The sequence below is a fragment of the Molossus molossus genome, unplaced genomic scaffold (assembly GCF_014108415.1).
Source record: "Molossus molossus isolate mMolMol1 unplaced genomic scaffold, mMolMol1.p scaffold_m16_p_16, whole genome shotgun sequence".
Taxonomy (NCBI): domain Eukaryota; kingdom Metazoa; phylum Chordata; class Mammalia; order Chiroptera; family Molossidae; genus Molossus; species Molossus molossus.
The window spans coordinates 42,250,583-42,276,084 of NW_023425351.1; the positions used below are offsets into that span (position 1 = coordinate 42,250,583).

At 37.2% G+C, this 25,502-nt stretch overlaps 1 protein-coding gene across 2 annotated transcripts in view; it reads right to left on the reverse strand.

Moving 5' to 3' along the window:
• The window catches only part of STK3 (serine/threonine kinase 3), a 319,871-nt gene that overhangs the window by 269,079 nt on the left and 25,290 nt on the right, over positions 1 to 25,502 (reverse strand). For both annotated transcript variants that reach the window (XM_036264223.1, XM_036264224.1), the window contains exons 2-4: positions 24,509 to 24,589; positions 22,497 to 22,625; positions 10,703 to 10,817 (exon numbers count right to left, since the gene is read on the reverse strand). In XM_036264223.1, coding sequence (XP_036120116.1) covers positions 10,703 to 10,817; positions 22,497 to 22,625; positions 24,509 to 24,589 — 325 coding nt within the window. The remainder of the gene's footprint in view (positions 1 to 10,702; positions 10,818 to 22,496; positions 22,626 to 24,508; positions 24,590 to 25,502) is intronic.

The window sequence follows — 25,502 nt, forward strand, 5'->3', positions numbered from 1 at the left end:
AAAAGCATTGTCCCAATGCTTCCTGTGAGAGCAAGTCAGCCTTCCAGCTGGTCAACCCTGCCTTGGGAAAGACCAGGAGAAATAGAACAAGTGAAATAATAACCCCAGAGGAAACAGAGATGATTCTGGAAACAGAAAATAACTTTGTCAAAACCTTATTATTCTTACAGTGATTAGAAAAGCTTTGCATCCATGTCTCTGCATCAAGATATTATGAGAAAGGAATAATATAAAACAAAAGAGTTCTTGTAAATTAAAATATAACTGTGAAATTGAAAAGTTGAGTAAAGAGTCAGAAAAAAAAAAGAAACCACCCTTGCTATACACCTCAAAAAGGCAAAAAAAGAAAGAAAATCTAGGAGAAATATAAAAGAATAAAATTGAAGGTATTCACCAGCCAGTAAAGAAAAATAGAGAGGAAATTATCAAAGAAATGTTTTCAAAGCTGAAGAAAAACACAAATACTTATTTGAAAGGAACTACTGAGTGCTGAGCATAATTAATTTTTTAAAAAGGCCTACACCTAGGCATACCTTGGTTCCTTCTGCAACATCAGAAACATCAAGATAAAAGAAAAAGTCTAAAGAGTTCCAGAGATGGGGAAGGAAACCTACAAACAAATAAGACTCTGACAGGCATTAGCTATAACATGAGCAACACTGGGTAGAAGATAATGGAGGAAAACTCTCAAAGCTCTGAGAGAAACTTTTTTTCGCTGTAAAAGTCTACATAAGCCAACTATCAAACCAAGTGTGAAAGCAAAATAAAGACATTTTCAGATATGGACTCAAATAGTTGACCTCTTATTCCTGTACAATGAAGAAGATAGTTTAGGAAGAATACAAAACAAGGGTGAAAAACAAGGAAATAGGAAATATACAAGAAAATAGTGGCACTAACCCAGGAGTCCAGTGAAAAGAAATGCCAAGGATGCAGCTGTACAGCAAACCTAAAAAGCAATGAATCCACATTAGAACAAGAAATTAGGAAGCTCTAAAGAATGTCCTCTCAAAGAAGAATCACATAAATTCTAGGAAACAGACAAAATGAGTAAGAAGCTAGAAGACATTATTAGCAAAATTATAAAGATGGCATATGCTGCTTCTCTCAAATGAAAAAAATCAGAAAAGCTCCAAGAAAAACAAAAAATTATGTAACAACATCATAATCCCAACATAGATACAGCAAACTAAAATGTGGCAATAATTTTGAGCAATTGATTAGCATGAGAAAAGTAAATCCATTTAAACCAGATGTTGAAACATTCTCCATCAGGTGACCTTTGAGGCTGTATGACATTAGACTTTGAGATAAAAATTTAGATCATTGTTTCCTCTTTCAAGGTGCCCTTTGCCCTCTCTTCTCTGACTCACTTGTTCACGCATTCATTCATGTAACAAGTATTTACTGAGACTCCTATATGCCAGGCACTGTCCTAGGAGCAGAAATACAACAGTGAACAAAGAAGACAAAACCCTGCCATCCTGGAGCTTGCATTCTAATGAGAGATAACACTTCATCTACCAAGAATCTGAGAAAGGGTACTCTCTCCCTATGATGCTCTCTCCCTATGATGCTCTCTCCCTATGATGCTCTCTCTGAACTTCCATGCCAAGTGTTTCACTTATTCTACTCCTAAAGAATTTTATTCAAAGAATGGAATTTAGCTTTTTACATGCATATTACCATAACTCAGCTAATGTATAACAATGCAACAATAGCACATTTGTTAGAGTTATCTGTACCTAGTGCAGAGCACTGAATAAATTGTTTTGAACCTTTCCATTCAATCAAAATGTAAATAAAACTGCCAAGTTAAATATAAAGTACTATACAAATATTACTTATTATTTACCTGATGAGGAAGCTGAGATCCTTGTTAGTTAACTGACTTGCCCGCCCAGATCACAAAACTAGTTTGTGAAAGAGCCAAAACTAAAACGTACTATACTAGGTTGAATCAAAGTAAGTACTCCAATCAATAAATGGGCCAAAATGGAAGAAAGTAACTTCAGGCATGTTCTTAGAACATTTCCAAGTATATAATAAACACCTAAGACACAGACTATTTCCATATGTCAAGGTGTAATATTACAACTATACAAAGATCATTTTGAAAGCCTCTAATCAGGTCAGTGTCAGGGCAGGGAGTCAGTAGTCACAACAACTTGTTCCTCGTGTCACTCACCTGGTTTTGCTGCTTTTCTGGGTCTTCAGCTAAAATACAACTGAGGCCTAGATGTTATTTCTACGGAGGTGACCTTCTGACTCTGCTGTAAATTGCTTTGCCAGTTTGTTCAGCTATCTGTCTCTGTTTCCCTATTCCACTTGTCCTGGTTTACTGGCCTGTCTCACCCTGACCCTTCATATCACTGGTCATGCAGTGTGGATCCTCCCTTGACCTTTCCTCCCCTGGAGTGTTGCTAGTTATGTGGGTTAGATCCCCTTAGAGGAGGAATAAACAAAGGAGCAGAAGAATAGACCTTAAGCATTAAGCCCCCAGAACAATGAGGTTCTGACATGCATCAGATAAATCTAGGCCTCACTTGTGTTTCAGCTCCAAACCCAGAAAAGCAGCACAATGAGACATGCAACAGTATGGCTGACATCAGGACTGAGTGCATTGACTAACGACCCCTAGCACCAACCAATCAGTAGAGACCACAACCCTAAAAAGACACACTTAGGAAGTTGATGAATATTCTATTGGGATCCCCCCCACCTCCACCTCCAAGTAAATACTCTCAAGACTGAGGACCCAGTGCAGATCTCTCTATGGCGCACACCTTGAGCTGTTACCCACCACCATCCCTCCAGTTTTGTTTTCCTTGCCTCTCTCTTTCTAAGCTCTAAGGGCCATTCTTTTGCCATTGTAACTTGTTTTCTGAATCCATTTCTTCTACAATTCACATCTACCTCTTGTGACTTTGTAAATAACCTTTCTATGATAGTTTGAGTCTATCCTTCCACTTATTTGTATCTTCCTCAATTTCCTTCAGTAGTATATATAATTTTCCGAGTACAGGTCTTTTACTTCCTTGATCAAATTTATTCCTAGCTACCTTATTTTTTTGTTGTTGCAATAGTAAATGGGACTATTTTCTTAATTTCTCTTTATGATAGTTCATTCTTGGTGTATAAAAATGCCACTGATTTCTGAACATTAATTTTGTGTCCTGCTACTTTGCCGAATTCATTTATTAAATCTAGTAGATTTTTGGTGGAGACTTTAGGGTTTTCTATGTACAATATCATGTCATCTGTGAATAATGACAGTTTCACTTCCTCCTTTCCAATTTGGATGCCTTTTACTTCTTCTTTTCTCATGGCTGTGGCTAGTACTTCCAACTATGTTGAATAAGCAGTGAGAGCAGACATTCCTATCTTTTTCCCAATCTTAGGGGAATTATAGTTTTTGCCCATTGAGTTTGATATTGGCTGTGGATTTGTCATATATGGCCTTGATCATGTTGAGGTATGATCCCATTAGTCCCACTTTGCTGAGAGTTTTTATCATTAATGGGTGCTGTATTTTAACAAATACTTTTTCTATACCTATTGATGTGATCATGTAATTTTTATACTCTATTTTGTTTATATGATGAATCACATTTATTGGTTTGTGAATACTGTACCACCTTGCATCTCTGGAATAAATCCCACTTTGTCAAAGAATATGACCTTTTTAAAGTATTGCTAGATCCGGTTTGCTAATATTTTGTTGAGGATTTTAGCATCTCTGTTCATCAGGGATACTGGTCTATAATTTTCTTTCTTTGCAGTGTCTTTGTCTGGTTTTGGAATTAGGCCTCATAAAATGAGCTTGGAATTCTGTCCTCCTCTTGAATTTTTTGGAATAGCTTGAGGAGGATAGGTGCCAGTTCATTGAATGTTTGGTAAGATTCTCCTATGAAGCCATTCGGTCCAGGACTTTTGTTAGCTGGGAGATTTTTTTATTACTGCTTCAATTTCATTAGTTGTAAATGCGCTATTCAAAATTTCTGATTCTTCCAGATTCAGTTTCGGAATATTGTATGTTTCTAGAAATTTATCCGTTTCGCCCAGGTTGCCCAATTGTTGGCATATAGTTGTTTGTAGTATTTGCTTACAACTATTTGTATTTCTGTGGTGTCACTAGTTACTTCACCTCTTTCATTCCTGATTTTACTTATTTAAGTCCTCTCATATTTTTCTCCATGAGTCTGGTTAAAGAGTCGTCAATCTTGTTTATCTCTTCAAAGAGCCAGCTCTTGGTTTCATTGATCTTTTATATTCACTGAACATTTCATGTCAATTCCTTCTGGCCTGAAGTGTTTCTGCTGAGAAATCAGCTGACAGCCTTACAGGAGCTCCCTTGTAGGTAGCTGTCTTTCTCTTGTTGCTTGTTACTTTTAAGATTCTCTCTTTGTCTTTAACATCTGCCATTTTACTTATAATGTGTCTTGGTTTGGGTCTCTTTGGGTTCATATTAATTGGGACTCTCTGTGCTTCCTGAATTTGTGTGACTTTTTCTTTCACCAGGTTAGGAAAATTTTCAGTCTTTATTTCTTCAAACAGGTTCTCTATCCCTTTCTCACTTTTTTTTCCTTCTGCTACCCCTATGATATGGATGTTGTTACACTTGACGTTGTCCCATGTTCCAGAGGATCCTTAGCTTCCCTCATTTTTTAAAATTCTCTTTTCTTTTTGATGCTCTGTTTGGGTGCTTACTGTTATCTTGTCTTCTAAAGAGCTGACTCAATGCACTGTTTCATCTAATGGATTCCTCTAGTGTATTCTTTTTTTAAATATGTTTTCACTGATTTTTAGAGAGAGAGGAACGGAGAGACAGAAACATTGATGTGAGAGAGAAATAGCAACTGGCCGCCTCCTACATGTCCCCTCCTGGGGATCGAGCCTGCAATCCAGATGTGCCCCGAATGGGAATCAAACTGGGACCTCTCAGTCCATGGGACGATGCTCAATCCACTGAGCCATACCAGCAGAGCCTCTAGTGTATTTTTCATTTCAGGTACTGTAGTCTTCATTTCTGACTGGTTCTTTCTTATGACTTCCATGTCCTTTTTAATGCTTAGTATCTCTTTGTTGAAGTTCTCACTGAGACCATCCATTCTTCCCCTCAGGTCCTTGAATATCCTTATAAGCATATTCAAGGGGTCAGGTGGGGTCAGGGTGGTTCACAGTTCAATGCTGACACAAGCCAGCTGGAGCAAGGGTCCTCACAGCCTCAGGAGGGGATTCCTAGGAGTTAGGGCTTTATCTGGAGCCCAAGACAGCAGCTGCTCTTTATCCCTGGTCAGGCAAGTATTCTCTGATTTAGCTTAGTGGCCTAAAGGAACCACAGGACAGAGTGATTCCCTTGCAAAAGAAATCCTAGAGTCAAGCATTCTTAGTTTCTGTGTCTAAATGAGGGCCAAGCCAGCTCTTGGCTCTTAAGCTTCTGTGGAGTCTGATCCCTCTCAGGAGTCCTCACCATGGCCCAGGCACTCAGCTGTTTTGCATGCACTATCTCATTAAATTCAATTCAACAACAAAAACAAAAAAAAACCTCTGTATCTGCTATTTTGGTTGCTTCCATTTATTCTAATAATTTTTCTGGGATTTCTCCTGTTCTTTCATTTGGGGCATATTTCTTTTGTCTCTGTGTATTAAGTAGATCTGCTATGATTCTCAAAATTATAATAATGGCTTTACGATGTAGGTTTCTTGTTGAGCTCAGTGGCACAATCTTCCAGATCACCTGAGCTCAGAGCTCCAGAAATGTTTCTTGTGTGCTATGTGCACCCTCCTGCTGTAGTTGTGTTTTGATTGCTGTTGGCCTTTTCACGGGTGGAATTAACCTTTCAGGCTGGCTGACTACAAGGATAAACCTCAATCACAATGTTTGAGTTGCTGTGCAGGGGCTTTCCCCTGAGGCAAAATTGTTCTCAGCAGGCTCTGGTGCCTGCGGGAGTCCCGCTTTGGGTGTACCACTTGCTTGGCTAGTTGGGTTGCCCTACAGGTTGTGTTGGTTCTGGGTCTACCTGGTTGGGGTTCAGGTACAGGTCTATGTCAGACATTGTGTATAACAGGCCTTGAGCTACCTGTCTGGAGCTACCATGCTATTCACTGTTTGTGGCTGTGTCTACTGGGCCTGAATGTGCATAGGTGGGGCCAATCTGTGTACAAGGGTTGGCTTTGTCCAGTTTAGAGATGGAAATAGAACTATAAAAGATCTGAGGCTCCCTAAGGTCAGCTACTCCGCCTCCCCTAAAGGTTGCCTGGTTTTCCTCCAGAACCTTCCAAAGAAAGACTATAGAGTGGGTGGGTACAGGCTGGCTACAATGCACAAACCCTTCCACAGGTCTCAAGCTGGGTAGGATGGGGTGACCAGGGTTGGAAGGACCTAGCTAGTGGGATGTGGAGTCACATGATCAGGCAATTAATGAGGGGAAAGTGACCCCTACTCCAGAGCCAAAACACTCAGGCTCCGTCAGAGTCTTCAACTCTAGCTCCCCCAGGAGGAATATGTCACAGGTTCAGGTTGGGTGCAGCCAGCTATCTTCTTTGCAGGAGTAAGCTTAACAAGACTCGGGAGGACAGATCTAAAGAGTCTCCCACTGGGCCCTGGCTGGGTGGCTCGGTTGGCTAGAGCATCATCCTGTACATCAAAAAGGTTGTGGGTTCGATTCCCAGTCAGGGCACATAGGGTAGGCAATCGATTGATGTTTATTTTTCATACCAATGTTGGTGTTTTTTTTCCCCTCTCTTTTTCCCGTCTTCTCTCTAAAATAAATATTTTTAAAAAAGCATATCCTTGGGTGAGGATTTTTTTAAAGTCTCCCTTTGGAGGCAGTGCAGACTGAGCCTACAGGAGGGAGCCAAGCACTTTGGCCTGGTCCCAGACAAGAACCTCTGAGGGAGACATGCTCCAAATGTCCCAGCTCTGAATAGCACCCCCTTCCCTTTGAAGAACTGAGCTCAGCCAAGCAGGGCCACCCGGACGTGGGAGGCCCGATCCAAACAGTCTCCCATGGGGTGTTGCCAGCAAGCTTGTAGAAAGGGGGCAGGTACTTCTTCCCCCGCCCAGGATAGCATGAGCTGAGCTCAAAGGGGAAAGAGGAGTGCCTCACCACTCCCCCACAATGTAGCCAAACAACTCAGCACCCACCCTTCTGATTCCCAGACTAAAGCCTCCCCAGGAAACACTCCAAAAGCCCCAGTTCTGCATGGCACTCTGATACCCCTGTGTAACTGAACTCAACAGGGTGGGTCCACAGAATGGGAAAACAAACTCAGTAGTAATTCAATAGGGGGTGGGGCCAGCTCTGAACTCAAGGTGGGGAAGAATGGTCCCCTTTCCAAAGCTACACAGTTCAATCACTGCCTGAGTTTCTGCCAAGAGCTTCTCCAGAAAAAGTACATCCAAAAGGTCCCTGCTGGGTGCAGCCAGCAGACCCCTCTGCAGGACACAAGCGTCGCAGAATGGTGTTGCCAAGAGCTGGAGGATGGGGCAGTGCACACTCCAGGCTGGTGCTGTAACAACAGGAGTGCTCAACCCTGGGGAGGTGGCATCTGAGTTTCTAGCAGACTCCCTTCTCTCCAGGCAGACTGAACACCCACTGATTTTTCACCACCAGATGCTACTGTGGGCTCCTCTTTCCGTCTCTATTGCTCTAGGTTGGCAATCCCTCACTCCTGGGGGAAGGGAGGTTTGCAGTCAAAATATCCCTCCAGCTTCTCAACTGCCACACATGGGTACAGTAGCCAGTCCTTTTCACATCTCTGCCCTTCTTCCAGTCTCTAGGTGGCTTCTTCTATAAATCCTTGGTTATAATACTTCTGTTCAGCTAGACTTCAGTTGGTTATTCAGGCTGATTGCTCTATAATTTAGCTGTAAATCTGGTTTGGTGCCAGGAGCAGATGAGTGTAGCTTCCACCTACTCTGCAGCCATCTTGGAATTCCTCAAACTTCAGTGGTTTTTCAAATCTAAGTAACCAAATCAAATTTGTTTTTTTCCTCTGCCTTTAATCTCAAGAAAAAAAATGATCAAAAAACAGATAACAATTGATAATTAATCAAGAATACTTCATCCCTAATAAGATTTCTTTTGAAGAGAAGCATAATTCTACAAAAAGTAGGTTACTTAGGTAGCTTTCCAAAAGTCATTCCTCTTAAAACAAATCAATATCTAAAAGAAAGCACCAACATAGAATTCTTTACCCAGCAAATATATTGTTCAAAAATAAAGTGAAATAACATTTTTGTATTTAAAAAAAATCTGAGATCTTATCACCATCATATCCAAACATAAAGAAACTCTAAAGGACATTGTTCTTCAGGCAACTGAGAAATGCAGAAAAGAATAAAGAACAATAAAAAACATAAATACTATATATAAGCAAATATAAACACTGAAAATATAAAACAATAAGAATGCCTTGTGCTGTTTAAAATGTATATAAGATTAAAAGAAACAAAACATATAACAAAAACAAAAGAACATAGAAACCTAAAAAAAAAAGTTCCCATAATATTAGGAAATGATTGATTGTTCTGTGATCATGAAAACAATAACTACTAGAGTAAGTTTTAATAGATCAAGGACAACTATTTCACTGGTCACATTTTTTAAAGCCAGCCAATCAGTAACAGCCATGACTGAAATTCAGACAATCAAGATTATCACTCTAAAATGATCAAATATTTACAAATGTCAAGGCATTTTTTTAATGAGATGATACATATCCATATATTGCTAACCTTCATAACAATGGCACTCCTTTTAGATAATACATAAATGAAGGAAAAGTAGGATACAAATAATCTTGAGATTTAACAGGAGCTGTGATCAAGGCAACCCCCAGAGATAATATACTTCCAGCTCCTTATCTGTATCATGCAGCTCTGGGTTCTTTTTTACATCTGGGAATCAGATTCTTCCACAACACCCTGGGCCCAAGGATCACTGTTCTATGAGAATAACAATTAGACTATTACCAATGTATGACTCCTCAACATGTTCAGTAGATTCCGTCTTCTAAAAAATAATGCATAGCCCTGACCAGTTTGGCTCAGCGGTTAGAGCGTCGGCCTGCGGTCCGGAGAGACCCGGGTTCGGTTCCCGCTAAGGGCACGTACTTCGGTTGCGGTTTGTCCCCGGCCCTGGTTGTTCGTGCAGGTGGCGGCCACTCGATGTGTCCCTTCACGTCGATGTTTCTCTCTCTCTCTCCCTTCCTCTCTCTCCCTCCCACTCTATCTGTACAAAAAAAAAAAAAAATGGAAAAATATCCTCGGGTGAGGATAAAAAAAAATAAATAAAAAATAAAAATAAAAATAAAAAATAATGCATATAAACTAAAATCTTTCCTTTCCTAAGTGGTGAAGGAGATTCCTAAAGGATAAGGATCCCATCCATATTCACCTCATAGAACTATATAGTACACCTCCACAGTTTGTAATTATTGACAGCAAGAAATAAAGTACTTGGATCAAATACTTTCTAGCTACTCAAAATGGTAACATTAACATTTAAAATAAAAACAATAAATATTCCATTTCACACACTTTTATTTCATATTTTTACCTCGTAATTTTAAACACCAAGTGCACTGAGTTTATTCCTAAAATGGTTTAAATCATATCTCTAAATGAAGTATAATTACTTTCATTTAAAGCATTATCTTGCCACTCAAAAGTCATCTGATTTACATAAATGTTAGTTTAGCACCACAGAAGTTCTCAAATATATAACTAGAATGTCACAAATCACTTAATCCATTCTGTCAAAATAGAGATTAAACTTGTTTCACTCCCGCCAAAGGAAATTCTATTTAATTTTCTCTAACAGAAAAAAAAATTAGTAGAATAAACTTACAACTTACATCCCCAATCAAACTGGTTAACCACAAACTGATTCAAGTAAAGTATTTTTCTGAATGAATTCTACTGAAACATGTCTGACAACATATAATAATGTCACATAGTAATTGGGTTACTGTTTTACAGAATTACAAATTATTTCACTGATTATTATTCTTAGTCATTCACAGATAAAAAGGACACTCTTGTCCCTATAAATTATCCAAGAAAACTAGATGCACTACTGGTCAAAAGTAAACAACTGTAAATAGATAGCTCTTTTACTTAGGGTTACAATATAACTATAAAAAGCTATCATTAATAACAGAGCTGAATTCACAAAAATTTTTACAAAGTTATAGTCTAACACTATCACTTTGAAACATCCTGACAATATTTGGAAAAATAAAGACAAAAATTATTTTTCAATTATTTTTAAGAATTCAGAAATATAAAACTTCAACTGTTTACCAGCCATAGATTATAATATAGAAAACTAAAGAAATGCCATGAATACTATGAACTTTAAATAAAATTCTACCATAATTTAATGAACTCAGATTAATAAAGAATATACAGAATGATTCAAAATGAAAAAGAGGAGTACCATAGTAGTTTCTTGGTGACTTACCAAAAATTATCCCAGTAAATAAATTAAACAATCATATGACTCCTAAATTTGCCATGCAAAGATATATGGCTGCTTCTCATACATCAAATTAGATTCCTTTACACTCTAAAACCTTTAAAACCTTTACTTTCTTCACACTAATATTTCCTTTGTAACAAAATATTACCTAGTCAGATTCTAAATATGAATTTTTAGAAATGAAATTAACAAAACAATTTAAATATACTTACTGTCTTGTTTCGTAATCTAATTATGTCCGATACAGAGCCAGCTCCACAGTACTCCATAACAATCCAGAGGTCTGTGTTCTTAAAGTAACTGCCATAGTACTTTACAACATATGGGCTACAGAAAAATATATAGACAATCAAATTTAATTCCCAAATAAAATTATTTCTTAATCCCAATGCAAAGTATTTCAACATTTCATAATGTTCCAATAAGTAAACTTAATGACTAAACTTCTATTACACATGGAACTATCTCTATGTAGGGTTCACCAACTGTGTATAAGTAGGCTTTAATTGATGAATGAAATTTAACAGGATTACAAACCAGAGGAGCCCCAAATGTTTTCAGTGATTCCCAAAAAACTAAGGCTTTGTTTTGGTTAAAAACAAAAAACTACTATTTAACATAAGGAACAAATAAAAATATTTCCTTTAAAGCATTTTAAATATAAATCTTCTAAAGGATTCTCAATCAGTCAAATATTAACACTCAACGTTAAAATACTTTATATTTCAATGGGGCAAAAAAAAAAACTTTTCAAAATTCTCTTTTATTTTAGCCTTTGAAAATTCTGGAACTTTTTTTTTTTTTTTTTTGCTTTAAATTCAGATAATGGGAGTTATTAACAATTTCAAGGATTTCTGAACCGAAGTTTTACGTCTGTCAGAAGAAGAATAAACTGTGTATAACCAAACTGTTTTAGGAAGACTTACAAAGAGAAAAATGACTGTCTTACATTTATCAAGGGTATGCTGCATACACTGAGGTATAAAACAAAAACTCAAAGAGGCAGACTATCTATATTCACATAAAAAGATGGAAAATACAAGGAAGCATAAACTAAATAGTACACAGCTTAAATGCTGTGAGAACTCAAAGGGGACATGGCCATAGTGGAGCAAAGAGAAAACTCTGTAGTAAAGGAGAGAGCTGAATTATTTTTTAAAAAGGGGAGGAGGGGTTAAACTTCAAAATGTGGGTAGAGAAGAAAGATAAGAACACTCTAGAAAAGATAAAGGCCATGAGCAAAGGCACATAAATAGAAAAGAAAAATTAAGAATGGTATGTTTAGGGGACAACTTGTTCAACAGATATTTCTATGTAGTAGCAGCTATCATGAAAAGTATCATCAGTGTAAGATAAATAAGACAAGCAATTATATAAGTAAAAAACAACAAAAAATGAAAAGTAGTATAAAAGACCAAATAAAGAGACCACCAAAAGAACAGTGTAAGAGAAGTCAGGAAAGATTTCTCAGCAGAGCCTTTATAATTTCAGCTGTCTTAAAGTCAAGGGTAGAGCAGATTGGTTAGCACTTAAAAGGCTTAAACTAATACCGGTACCTACAGGGCTAAAATTTAATTCAATTTTACCCCTATTGATCCTCATTATCTCTTACACAGAATTCCTTCCCAACAGATCTCCTTGAAACAGTTTTCTGCCCCATTCTAATTTATGCTTCATAGAGTTGACAAGGTCACCTCCCTTAAAATCAAAAGTAAAATAAACTGATCATATTGCTCTCCCAGTTAAGGGGAAAAAAAAAAAAAAAAAGCTCCAAAAGAAAAATGTCTTAACTGCTTCATATCACATAAAAACGGCCTTTCAAAGTCTACCTCTCTATCCACATCTACTCCCATCTCACACCTTAAATTTACAGACATACTACTCAACTTTGCTAGTTACTGGGAATAGAAAGTACATATGAGGAGTTCCTAGTTTTCACTGAACCATTTAAGAAAAGTACTGGTTTATAAACAAATGAAACTAATAAACAGATCCAGAACTTCAACTTAAGGGAAACACTAAGAAGCTTCCTTGCATACATTTCTTTGGAGTGTGAGTGCCTATGTAGAAACCTTCACAGGGAGTAGTACTGCTCTTATACATGGCTGTGCATCAGAACCACCCTGACCCGGACCTTACAGGTTATAATTCAGTAGGTCTTTTAAAAGCTTTAAAGATTAAAATGGAAAGCCAACATTTAAAGAAATTAAAAACTCAGATACAAATAGGCTCAGAGAGTTCAATACCTGGGACTTCTAATTCAGTCTTCTTCCACTGATAATAGATGCCATTAATTCAAATTCATTCATGGATCATTTTTAAATGGTTCAAGCAATAAACATTCACTAAACAACATATATGGCCTAGTGGTCAATGCTAGGAAGAAAAATGGGTAGACTTTATTATTATTTTTTTTAATCCTCACCCGAGGACATTTTTCCATTTTTTGTTCAGATAGAGCGGGAGGGAGAGAGAGGAAGAGAGAGAGAGAGAAACATCGATGTGAAGGGACACATCGAGTGGCTGCCACCCGCACGACCAACCAGGGCCGGGGACAAACTGCAACCGAGGTACGTGCCCTTAGCGGCAACCGAACCCGGGTCTCTCAGTACCGCAGGCCGACACTCCAACTGCTGCGCCAAACCGGCCAAGGCGAAAAATGGGTAGACTTTAGACTAATGACAAAGAAGAAAGGGCAGTCCAGGCAATGGGGATCCCTTAAAGGAGTTTACTTAAGAAAATAACTCAATCAAGTAGCATTTAGAGGATTATCCTGTGCAGGATTTTCAGAGACCAAAGGTGACACTGTTCATTCTAGCCAGCAAGTTAGCTAACTGTACAGTTATTTAGATATTCTGTTTTTTAACCACCACATTTCTTATTAAAAGCCAGAGAGGAGATGAAGAGAGCTTCTTTCAAAACACTAGCTCAGTGTTATTTATATAATTTTAAGCAACACAAAGTTTTAATTTAGCCATAATGCCTAAGAATCTTGACTAAGCCACCATATTGACTTACAGGAGGTACGAGAACCCAGCAATTCTGTGTCTTTTAAGCACAGTTAAATAGTTCACTATGACCCTGAAAGTTCCACTGGGGGGAAGGATAAAAAAGGTACAAGTCAAATTACAGCATACCCCAGGAAGCAATGGTGAAGCATGATGCCTTGATAACAGGGGTGACAATCATGAGCTGCATTCTATTCCTTTCCCCTGTGCCACCCCCAACATTTCATTCTACTGTCCCATTCTTACATCCCTTCCCCTATAACACCTTCAGCCCAATGCAACTACACCTCATCTCCACCCCCCTTTTTTTTGGCTTCCTCTCATCTCATGCCTCATGATCATAACCTTTCCATTTCTCTGTCTCCATTTCACATCTCCCCTAAATCCTTTATCCTAACAGTCTTCTTCTAGAATCACAACACAAAAATAAAAATAATATACAAAGGGTAATAAGAAAAACCAAAGGGAAAAAATGGAAAAAGCACTGCAAACTATTTTCATTTTATATAAATACTATTCATGGTATAATTTATTTAGACTGAATCATCATGTTTAAGCTTTTATGGAAATTCAAGTGTTAATTTTTATTGCCTGCCTAAAAGATAGTTAATTTACATTTTTTATATTAAGTTGGAACTTACCTTAATTGAAGAAAATTATGTACCACTAAAGGTTTTTTTTTTTCTTTACTGATTTTAGAGAGAGAGGGAGAAGGAGAGAAAGATAGAAACATAGATAAGAGAGAACATTAATTGGCCGCCTCCTGCATGCTCCACACTGGGGATTTGCCCACAACCTGAGCATGTGCCTGACCAGTAATCAAACGGGCGACCTCTTGGTACATGGGTCGATGCTCAACCACTGAGCCACACTGGCCAGGCTAAAGGTATTTTTTAATAGACTTTTACTTTTCAGAAGTTTTAAGTTCATAGCAAAACTGAGTGAAAGATACTAAGATTTCTCATACACCACCTACCCCATTATCAACATACCCTCCAAAGTGGTACATTTGCTACAACTGATGAATCTACACAGACACATCATTATTACCCGATGTCCATACTTTACATTAGGGTTCACTCTTGGTGTTGTATATTCTATGGGTTGGGACAAATGTATACTAACTGTATCCACCACACAGAGTAGCTTCACTGCCCTAACAATCCTCTGTGCTCTGTCTATTCTCATTTCTCCCAACCTCCTAAACTCTCCAAACCACTGATCTTTTTACTGTCTCTATAGTTTTGCCTTTCCTAAAATGTCATGTTGCCTTTCCAGATTGGCTTCTTTCACTTGGTAATATTCATTTAAGTTTCCTCTATGTTTTTTTCATAGTTTGATAATTCATTTCTTTTTAGTGTTGAATAATATTTTATTGTCTAGATGTACCAGTTTGTTTGTACATTCACCTAATAAAGGACACTGGTTGTTTCCAAGATTTTGGTAACTGTGAATAAAGCTGCTATAAACATCCATGTGTAGGTGTTTGTGTGAACCTAAGTTTTCAACTCCTTCTGCATAAATACCAAGGTGCACGATTGCTGGATCGTATGGTTAAGAGTATTTTTAGTTTTGTAAGAAAACTGCCAACTGACTTCTAAACTGGCAGTACTATTTTGCATCCTCATCAGCAATGAATGGAAGTTCCTGGTGTGCGACATCCTCTCCAACATTTGCTGTTATTAGAGTTCTGGATTCTGGCCATTCTAATACGTGTGCAGTGGTATCTCATTGTTTTAATTTGCATTTCTCTGATGACATATGATGTGGAGCAACTTTTCATATGCTTATTTGCTATCTGTATGCCTTCTCTGGTGAGGTATCTATTAAGGAAGGGTCTTTGGCCCATTTTTTAATTGGGTTGTTTGTATTCTTGTTGAGCTTTAAGAATTCTTTCTGTATTTTGAGTCCTTTAGCAAGTAAGTCTTTTGCAAATATTTTCTAGTGTACCTATTTTTAAAACCTCCTGTTATGCACATACTAAAGAAATGACTATTTTTCATTACAGAAGGTTCATTAACATCCTTCTACCATCTTAACAGTATTCTAGAAATGCTCTATTCCTACTACATGGATCACCTCACTTCTTTGCCCAACAAATCTAAGTCATCCTTCAAAACTCAACTTGTGTATGACCTCATGGGGAAGTTTTACCTGAATCCCCAGTGGCAAGGTGTTAGATATGTCTTCCCACCCACACAGGTCCCCATATTTACCCCCATCACAGCTCTTATCACATTATACTGAAACAACCTGTCCAATCATCTGTCTCTTCCATTGGACTAGAAGTCCCTCTGAACTCTGTGAGATTCATTCATTATTACATGTCTTGTGCATAGCACACAGGGCTACACTCAGAAGTGGGAACTGAATATGTATTAGTTGCATGAATAAGTAGGTAAATAACTGTGTGCCCTGATGCATATGATAACAATACATTTCTCTTGGTCTAGATAGAAGTTCCTTCTTCAGAGTATAAGTTCCAGGAGTACAGGGGCTGTGTCAACTGTGGTTCCCTTATATCCATATTACCAAGCACTTAGTATTCACAAGCATGACTGACAAACTCTTGCCTCCACCCCTAGCAATGTCTTGAGAGTGCTTCACTATGAACTGCTGGAACTCTTCAGACTGACCCTGGAGTCAGCAAATGTGGGTTCTTATACCATCCCAGTCGTGAATTAGTTATATGATCTTGGACAGTTCATGTAAAATCTCTAGGCCTCATTTTCTGTACTTGTAAAAAGTTCTTAAATATGCTTCAGAAACATTTTCCTTAAATAAAACTTGGGGGAGGAGGGCGGGAATCAGGAGGAGGGTGTCAATGGAAGAAAAAAGAGAAACACCTGTAACAAAAATAAGTGAATTAAAATAAGTAAACTTTAAAATGAGTCTCAATATAGCAAAAAAAAATAATAATAATAAGAGCAATGGCTAAGTTTCTCAATTTGCTCAATTCTTCACTATTTGAGGAAGATACCCCTAACAAGCACCTCCTTAAAGCAGAATACATATGAAAACCTCTAAACTAATAGACCTATAGAGGTCCAGTCTAGTATTAACATTCCATAACTTATACAGTCAACAAACATTTATTAAAAGCCTACTTTGTGCCAGCACCAAAATAGATACAGAAAATTCAGCAATAAACCATGCAGATGAGCTTCCTCAAATATTTATGGCAAAATACAATACTAAATAATATTATATAGAATGGGGCAAAAGTAGGTTTACAGTTGTTCATATGAAAAAAATGCATTAATTAATAAATAATAATACAAGAATGAACTGTGTTTCATGTACTCAACTGTAAACCTACTTTTGCCACACCCTGTACATTCACTGAAATGAACAAAAAATTAAAACACCTCCTGGTCTCTTTTTCTGAGTGCAGAAAGCAAGACCATTTACCAAGTGCCCAAATAGCTAAGTAGACTTATTAAAGTATTTCAGTTTCAAAAATACAAATCTCATTTTCTCTAACCAAAATTCCACTGTTTTATGTGGGAATCTATTACTTTCATACCAATTTCTCACTAACATATCTACATTAACACTAGTAATCAGTAACTAAAATGTAATGCTTCCTTCTATCATTTCTTAGTTTACTTTTCACTTTCTCTATCATTTAGCACTTTTAGGATCTTCTCACCAACTAATTTTTTTGATCTTTTACTATTTCATTTATACAGTGTGAATTTGAGAGTGAAATTTAAAAGGTAGGGACCATTTTTTATCAGTATTTGTTTCATTATCTACTTATTTCATTCAACAAATATGTGAGAAGTACCTACTATGTGCAAGGCATTCTGCTATAAAGTGATACAATATTTCTAGAATTTTATTCACATTTTCTTCCCTTTTCAGTCTTTATTTTTCTTTCCCCTTAGAGGTTTAAAGTTTACAATATGAACAGGGAACAGATTTTCCTAAGGTTCCCTCAATCAATAATGCTCTTCCCAGTACTACTCATACAGATCATATCCATTCACCAAAAAAGTACAGTGCTAGTCATTGTAATGAGTGCTAAGAAATATGATTCCTCCTCTCAAGAAATGAAGAAAAGGATAAAGACAGAAAGGACATTTCAGGAAGAAAATCTATAAGACAGTGTCATCAGAGGTATCAGAAAAAGAAATAAAGATCATTCTCAGTTTTGCTACTGAAAGACTATAAAAAGATGCAATTAACAGAAAAGGAATTTGAAAAGTTTGTCTACAACAATTAAAATTTTGGTCTTAGAATGTTAAATATGAAGTTCCTCCGGGTATTCCAGTTGAACTGCCCAAACAGGGATCAGAAATACCCATTAGTATTTGAATAACTACTATGTGGCAGGATCCAAGTTTAGTAAGAAATTGTCTTACATTTTGTAAGATATATGTTTTATGTAAGACATAATCCCAAACTCAAAGAATTTAAGAGTCAGGTGACAGAGAAAGCAACAAAACATGTACTTAAAAGAAAAATTCAGGTAAGAGAGAAGACTGTAAGCATAAGCACTGGCCAGATCATGAAAAACCTCATATGCCATCCCTAGGAAACAGGATCTATCTAGGCAATAGCCACTTAAGTTTTAAACAGGGGATGGCTTCATTAGGTTTGCATTTTAGAGAGATCACTCTAGCTTCAGGGAAGAAAATGGGTTGGAGGAGTCAAAAATGAAAGACAAAGTAAACAAACCAGAAGCTGTTGCAGATATCTGAGCAAGATGCACAACTGTTAGAGAAAAGATATATAATAGGTAATAGTTGAGATCCTGCCTTTCCTAGATCACACTCAATTAAAATCTCTAAAGCATAACACTATTACTTTAACTATTCTTAACCATAACAATATATAACAGCAACATACAGGCCAGGGAGCATGCAAGTGGCAGGCCAAAGTGGGCAGAGTACACGCTTGAGAGACAGGACCAGGTCAGAGTGCTATGAAATTGATATTAAAGACATGGTTTTCACCCTGGCCAGTTTGGCTCAGCGGTCAGAGCGTCAGCCCGCAGACCAATGAATCGCTGGTTGATTCCAGACAAGGGCACGAACCTCGGTTGCGGTCCGTCCCCGGGTCACGCGAGAGGCAACCAGTTGATGTGGCTCTATCACATAGATGTTTTCTCTCTGTCTCTCTCCCTCCTTCCCATTCTATCTGATAATAAGAAAAATACCATCGGGTGAAGAAAAAAAAAGACATTGTTTGCACCCTACTCATCAACGCCAATAAGTTTTATTTATTAATTTGTTTTTGTTATAGATGTTTCTCATTTTTTCCCCCATTAACACCCTCCTCCCCTTCACCCCCGCCCCACCCCATCCCCAGCTTTGTTGTCTATGTTCATTGGTCATACATACATGCCTGTAAGTTCTGTGATTTATCTCTTCCCCCACAAACCCCCCCTCCTCTTAGGGTTGTCAGTCTGTACCCCACCTCTATGTCTCTGGGTTAATTTTGTTCAGTAGTTTGTTTAGTTCATTATTATACCACAATTTAACAAGCTTTACAAATAGCTTTGGATCAAGTGGGGTGCCCAAGAGAGACCTCCTAAAAGGAAATACCTATCTAGTGGAAAAAAATCTGTATTTAAAACTTTATATTGAAGAATGTGTCCTGGTCAGGCAACCCAGTTAGTTAGATCATCATCCTGATATGCCAAGGTTGCGGGTTCAATCCCTCATCAAGGTATATACAAGAATCAACCAATGAATGCATAAATAAGTGGAACAACAAATAAACACATCGATTTCTCTCTCTCTCTCTCTCCTTCCCCTTCTCTTTCTCCCTTCTTCTCTCTAAAAAAATCAATAAATAAAAAAAGAATGCAAAAAGGACCCTGAAGTTAAGCAAAAATTAAGAAGAAATATGAACTCATTAGAGAAGCTTGTTATGCATAAGACATTGTCATGTTTAGTGATCAACCAATACCAAGGAAATGAGGGATATTCTTGAATGTTTAGGGGTAAAAATGGATCAGATCCTGAGACTATTCGACTGCCTTATAAAGAAGGGGAATTGCTAGAATACTTAGATGCAAAAGAATTACCTCCTATCTTGGTTGATGTCCTAGAAAAATTTCAAGTTAATATTTTTCATTGTGGATATGTCATAGCAGAAATAAATAACTAAAGGCCATCCAGTAATATGAAATCTCCAGGTTACCAAAGTAGGCACATTCTCTTACATCTAACAATGCGTACTTTAACCTGTGGTGTACATTCAATAACAAGTGATAACCATAAATGGACCCAGGAAGACAAACTTTTGCTCAAGAGGCTACTGAACCTAGCTACAGCTGAACCAGTGTCTGGGTCATTCTATAGCCATGACATGCACTGCAAACAGACTGTGCTATAACAAGCAAAAGATGAACACCTGTCCCATGAAAGGTGTTTCAAAAGGTATTTCGGGTCCTCTCTGAAATGACAAACAGGATCTGTCTCATTGTCTACCTCTCCCTCAGCTAAAATAACTTGATGTCTTAGGTTAAAAAAAAAAAGACAAGAAAGGCAGGTCAACATTATGACCTCAAACTTTCTAAAGCAGGAAATAGTGTAGATAGTGGAAATGGAGTCTCTGTGATTTGGCCATACCTTCTGAAGTGGATATGGAGAAATATGCTAAGGTGGAATAGTCTATCAAATCTGATGACTCACAACCAACAATCTGGACAGACCATGATGTGATTATGTATTTAAATGTGAAGCTGGTCATCAGTATCAGAAAACAAAGCTGACCATTTTATAGTCACTTGGTGATATACTTTACTATGGTAAAATACAGCCATGTAAAGAAGATAAAGTGACAGCCAGATGTTTCTAACTCATTCTTCCACAGGTGATCATTCAAACTGGTTCATTATTGGATCAAAGACTGATGCTGAGGAGGTAGTTAATCAATACCAGGAATTGGTCCAGAAAGCCAAGTGTCCAATCAAGAAGTTGCACAGCTCCAGGGCTCAGCCAGCCTGAGTCAACTTTCTCCAGGGAAAGAGAGAACTGCCTGAGACCATGTCCGTTCAGTCTTCAGTACTGGGAAAGGGAGTGAAACACTGTCCTCTACCCATCACACTCCCTCAAACTCAGGAAATAGTTCCTCAACAGGCCAGCAGCTTTCTTAAAACTCCAACTCCTCCTTCTGGGGACTAAGTAGTGGGAAATATATTATTTTTCTATAACCACTTGAATTTCCAGTTACACAGCTTTAATGGAAAATATGTAACATAATCTTAAAATATCACATATAATAAAGAAAAGCAAAATTCAACACACCCAAGCAACAAAGTTCCTCTAAGATTATTTAGTTACTTCATGAGCCAAAGAGCTTACATAATCTTATACTGTTAGAAGAGAAAGTTCTCCATAGTCTCTTACTAATAGGGCCCTGTTTTGACTAGTCTGTGTCCAAACTCCCGTAAATGACGAGTTCTAGGTCACTATGTGTCCATTTTAATAAATAAAACATTAGCTGGAGGGTTCTAGGAAAGCCCCTTTCTGCTTCTTCCCTTCTCCTTCCTGCCTGGAATGTAGACATAAGGCTGGAGCTGGAGCAGCCCTCTTATAAGCATGACATAATAAGCATGAAAACAAAGGCCACAGGATAAGAATGGCACAGTATAAGAAAAGAAACTTAGAACAGTTGTTACACTGGTGCTGCTATATTAGCCCTACCTCTAGACCTTTTGTAAAGGGAGAATAATAAATCCCTCTAAATAGTCCTAATTTATATACTCTGCATCCCAAATAAAGACCAGGCTACTTAATAGGGTGTATGAAGTCACTGCATGATCAGCTCCATTTACTATCCAAACTTAGTTCACACAAATATCAGTCTCATACTTTCCACTCCAGTAATTTTTTTAAAATATGTTTTTATTGATTGTTCAGGGAGAGAGAGAAACATCGATGTCAGAGAGAAACATTGATCGGCTGTCTCCTGCATGCCCCCTACTGGGGATCAAGCCCACAACCCAGGCATGTGCCCTGACTGGGAATCGAATCGGGACCTCTCAGTCTATGGGACAACGTTCAGTCCACTGAGCCACACCAGCCTGGCTCCACTCCAGTAATTCTAAACCTTGTCAGACAGCACATACCAGTAAGCTGTTTTTCACCTCTGCCTGTAATTCTCTATACTCTCTTTCATCCCTCCATTTCTTCACCAACTTAACTCTTCCTCAGAATTCCAGACTTCCTGACTGAGATAGGTACCCTGCCTCCTTATTCTCACATCACCCCATGCACCAGTCAGTAAAGTGACTGAGCTTTATTATAGCTATTTATTTTAAGCATCTCTCTTCTCACTAGATCACCAGCCAGCCACTTAGAAAGAAAAATAGGCCCTAGCCAGTTTGGCTCAGCGGTTAGAGCATTGGCCTGTGGTCCAGAGAGACCCGAGTTCGGTTCCCGCTAAGGGCATGTACCTCAGATGCGGTTTGTCCCGGGCCCTGGTTGGGTCATGTGGGTGGCAGCCACTCATTGTGTCCCTTTCACATCGATATTTCTCTCACTCTCTTCCTCTCTCTCCCTCCCACTCTATCTGAACAAAAAAATGGAAAAATGTCCTCAGGTGAGGATTAAAAAAAAAGAAAAAAATAGTATCTTAGTTCTCTCAGTTTTCCTAGATCCTGGCACAATACCAGGCCACTGGGAATGCTCAAATTAGAGTTACATAAAACTGTTTTTAATTAGCAAAAACAATAATATAAAAATAACTGTTAAATGACCCCCCCTTAACATCAAAAAATAATTTTCCTCATATTTGCCCTGAAAATGGGAAAACTGAATAGTTTCTATCACCATATATTGTTTTATAACATTATTTCTGTTTAAGAACTATAACTCCTAAAGGCAACCCTACAAAGCTACTCTCATCTTCCTTAAAGGATTAGTGTCACTTCCAACAGGAAGTCAGAAAATATAGAGATGACCAAAGAACACATTTTCTTATACATTATTAGCAAAACTCATCAAAATAAGGTAAACAAAAAAATAAAATCTCTTCATACCTGTCACATTGCTGCATTATGGAAATTTCTTTGATTATTTCCTGAAGATCTGACTCAACAGGTACTTGTTTAATTGCCACAACTTGACCAGATTCCTTATGTATTGCTTTAAATACACTTCCATAAGACCTAAAAGAAACCAAGACATTTATTTTTTTCCTTTCAAACATCATTATCTATTAGAGAAAAAGTCTACAATGAGTTTTTTTTTGTTTTCATAGTTTTCTTTTTGTTAACCCGAGGATATTTTTTTCCATTGCTTTCTAGAGTGGAAAGGAGGGAGAGAGAGAAGGAGGGAGGAAGAAAGAGAGAAAAACATCAAAACATCAATGTGAGACACAGTGACTGGCTGCCTCCAAAACCATCCCAACCAGGTCCAGGGATCGAACCTGCAACCCAGGTACATGCCCTTGACCAGGAATCGAACCTGAGACCCTTTGGTCTGCAGGCCAATGCTCCACCACTGAGTCAAACCACCCAGGGCTCACTGTGGTTTTGATTTGCACTTCCCTAATGTTTAGTAATGTTGAGCACTTTTTCATGTACTTGTTGGCCATTTGTATGTCTTCCTTGGAAAAAATGTCTATTTAGTTCCTCTGACCATTATTTTATCGGAATGTCTGGGATTTCCTATTGAGTTATATGAGTTCCTCGTGTACTCTGGATATTAATCCCTTCTCAGAGAGATAGAAACATAAAATGAAATGACCCTTCATTTCACTGATGGTTTCCTTTGCGGTGCACAGCTGCTTAGTTTTGATGCAGTCCCACTTGTCTATTTTTCCTTTTGTTGTCTTCATTTATGGTGTCAAATCGAAAAATTCATTGCCAAGACAGAAATCAAGGAGCTTACTTACCCTCTCTTTTCTTCTAGGAGTTTTATGGATTTCAGGTCTTATATTCAAGTCTTTAATCCATCTTGACTTGATTTTTGTGTATGATGCAAAACAGGAGTCTAGTATCAGTCTGTTCCATGTAGCTGTCTGGTTTTCTAAACATCATTTATTAAAGAGACATCCTTTCCTGGCTATATATCCTTGGCTCCTCTGTCATAAATTAATTGACCATATATCCATGGATTTATTTCTGGGCTCTCTAGTCTGTGTGTCTGTTCTTATACCAATATCATACTGTTTTGAATACTATAGCTTTATAATATAATTTGAAATTGAAAAACGCGATGCCTCCAACTTTGTTCTTTTTTATCAAGGTTGTTTTGACTTTTAGGGATCTTTCATAGTTCTATATAAATTTAAAGATTCTTTGTTCTATTTCTATGAAAAAAGCCACTGGAATATTGATAGCGATTGCACTGAATCTGTAGACTGCTTTGGGTGGTATGGACATTTTAATATATTCATTCTCTCAATCCGTGAACACAGAATATCTTTCCATTTATTTGTGTCTTCTTCAATTTTTTTTCATCAATGTCTTATAGTTTTCAGTGTTCAAATTTTTCACCATCTTGTTTAAATTTATTCCTAGGTATTTTATTTTTTCTGATGCAACTGTAAACGGGATTGTTTTCCTAATTTCTCTTTCTGATAGCTGGTGTTATAAAAATGCAACTGGGTTTTATATATTAATTTATATCCTGCAACTTTACTAAATTCATTTATTAATTCTAACAGTTTTTTGGTGCAATCTCTATATAATATTATGTCATCTGCAAATAGAAACAGTTTTACTTCTTCCTTTCTGATCTGAATACTTTCTATTTCTTTTTTCTTGCCTAATTACTCTGCCTAGGAATTCTAGTACTATGTTGAATAAAAGTGGCCAGAGTGGCCATCCATGTCTTGTTACTGATCTTAGAAGAAAAGCATTCAGCTTTTCACCACTGATATAATATTAACTGTGGTCTTGTCATATAATGCATTTATTATGTTGAGGTATGTTCCTTCTATACTATTACTATTCAATTCAAGCAAATAGAATAATTAATATTATACAGTATCTTTATAATTGTTCTATCATCATCTAAATGCCACTTTCATATTTTTTGTACTTACCCTTCCCCAAGTTTCTCTAATACATCAAAAACTTCTTCAGGCTGCTTAGTCAAACTGTCTTCACTCAGCTTTTTTAGCTTACTGGTGACAAAAAGACAAGAAGAAAGTATTTTCCTTAAGATCTTTAATAAAAAATTTTATTTTATTTTAAAGAGGCAATATATTCAAATGGTTCAAAGCTCAAATATAAAAAAGTATACAGAAAATAGTCTCCTTCCAACCCCTGTTCTTCTCTGTCCAGAAACACCTCAAAGAATAACCACTTTTATTTAGCTTCTTATGAAACCTTAATACACATATGAATATGTTTCTATTTCTCTCCCTTTTCAAAACACAGCATTTTACATACATTCTTTTTTATCCATATTGGTATACACTGCTGTTTTCACTTAATGACAAGTAACTTATGTTGACGATCTCTAAATCATATGTACATAGAAATCATCCTTCTTTTTTGTCCCTACATCTACATCCTACTTTATTGCAAAGATGCAGCATCTCTTATTCACCAATTCCTTATTTATGAATACCTAGGTTCCCTTTTGCTATTATAAACAACACTGTGATAAATGAGTTTATACATAAGTCAACTCATACATGTATTAGTATATCTGTAGGATTAATTCCCAGAAGTGAAACTGTGAGGTCAAGCAAATACACAAACACACACACATATACACACACAAATACAGAAGTATATGTATTAATAAGTATATATAAGTATAATCATGTCATAATATAAACTTAACTATACATAAAAAATCACCATAATAACTATCATATATTATATATAATTATATACAGCATATAACATAATATAATAATTATCAAAATTATTTATATTACTTTTATCTACTATAATTAAATGTTACATAAGCATATATGTATATTAACAGATATTAGCAATTTGCCCTCTCAGGGACTTGTACCAATTTACTCTCCTAACAGTAATATATGAGAAAGCCTCTTTTCCCAGTTCCACCAAGAGTATTCA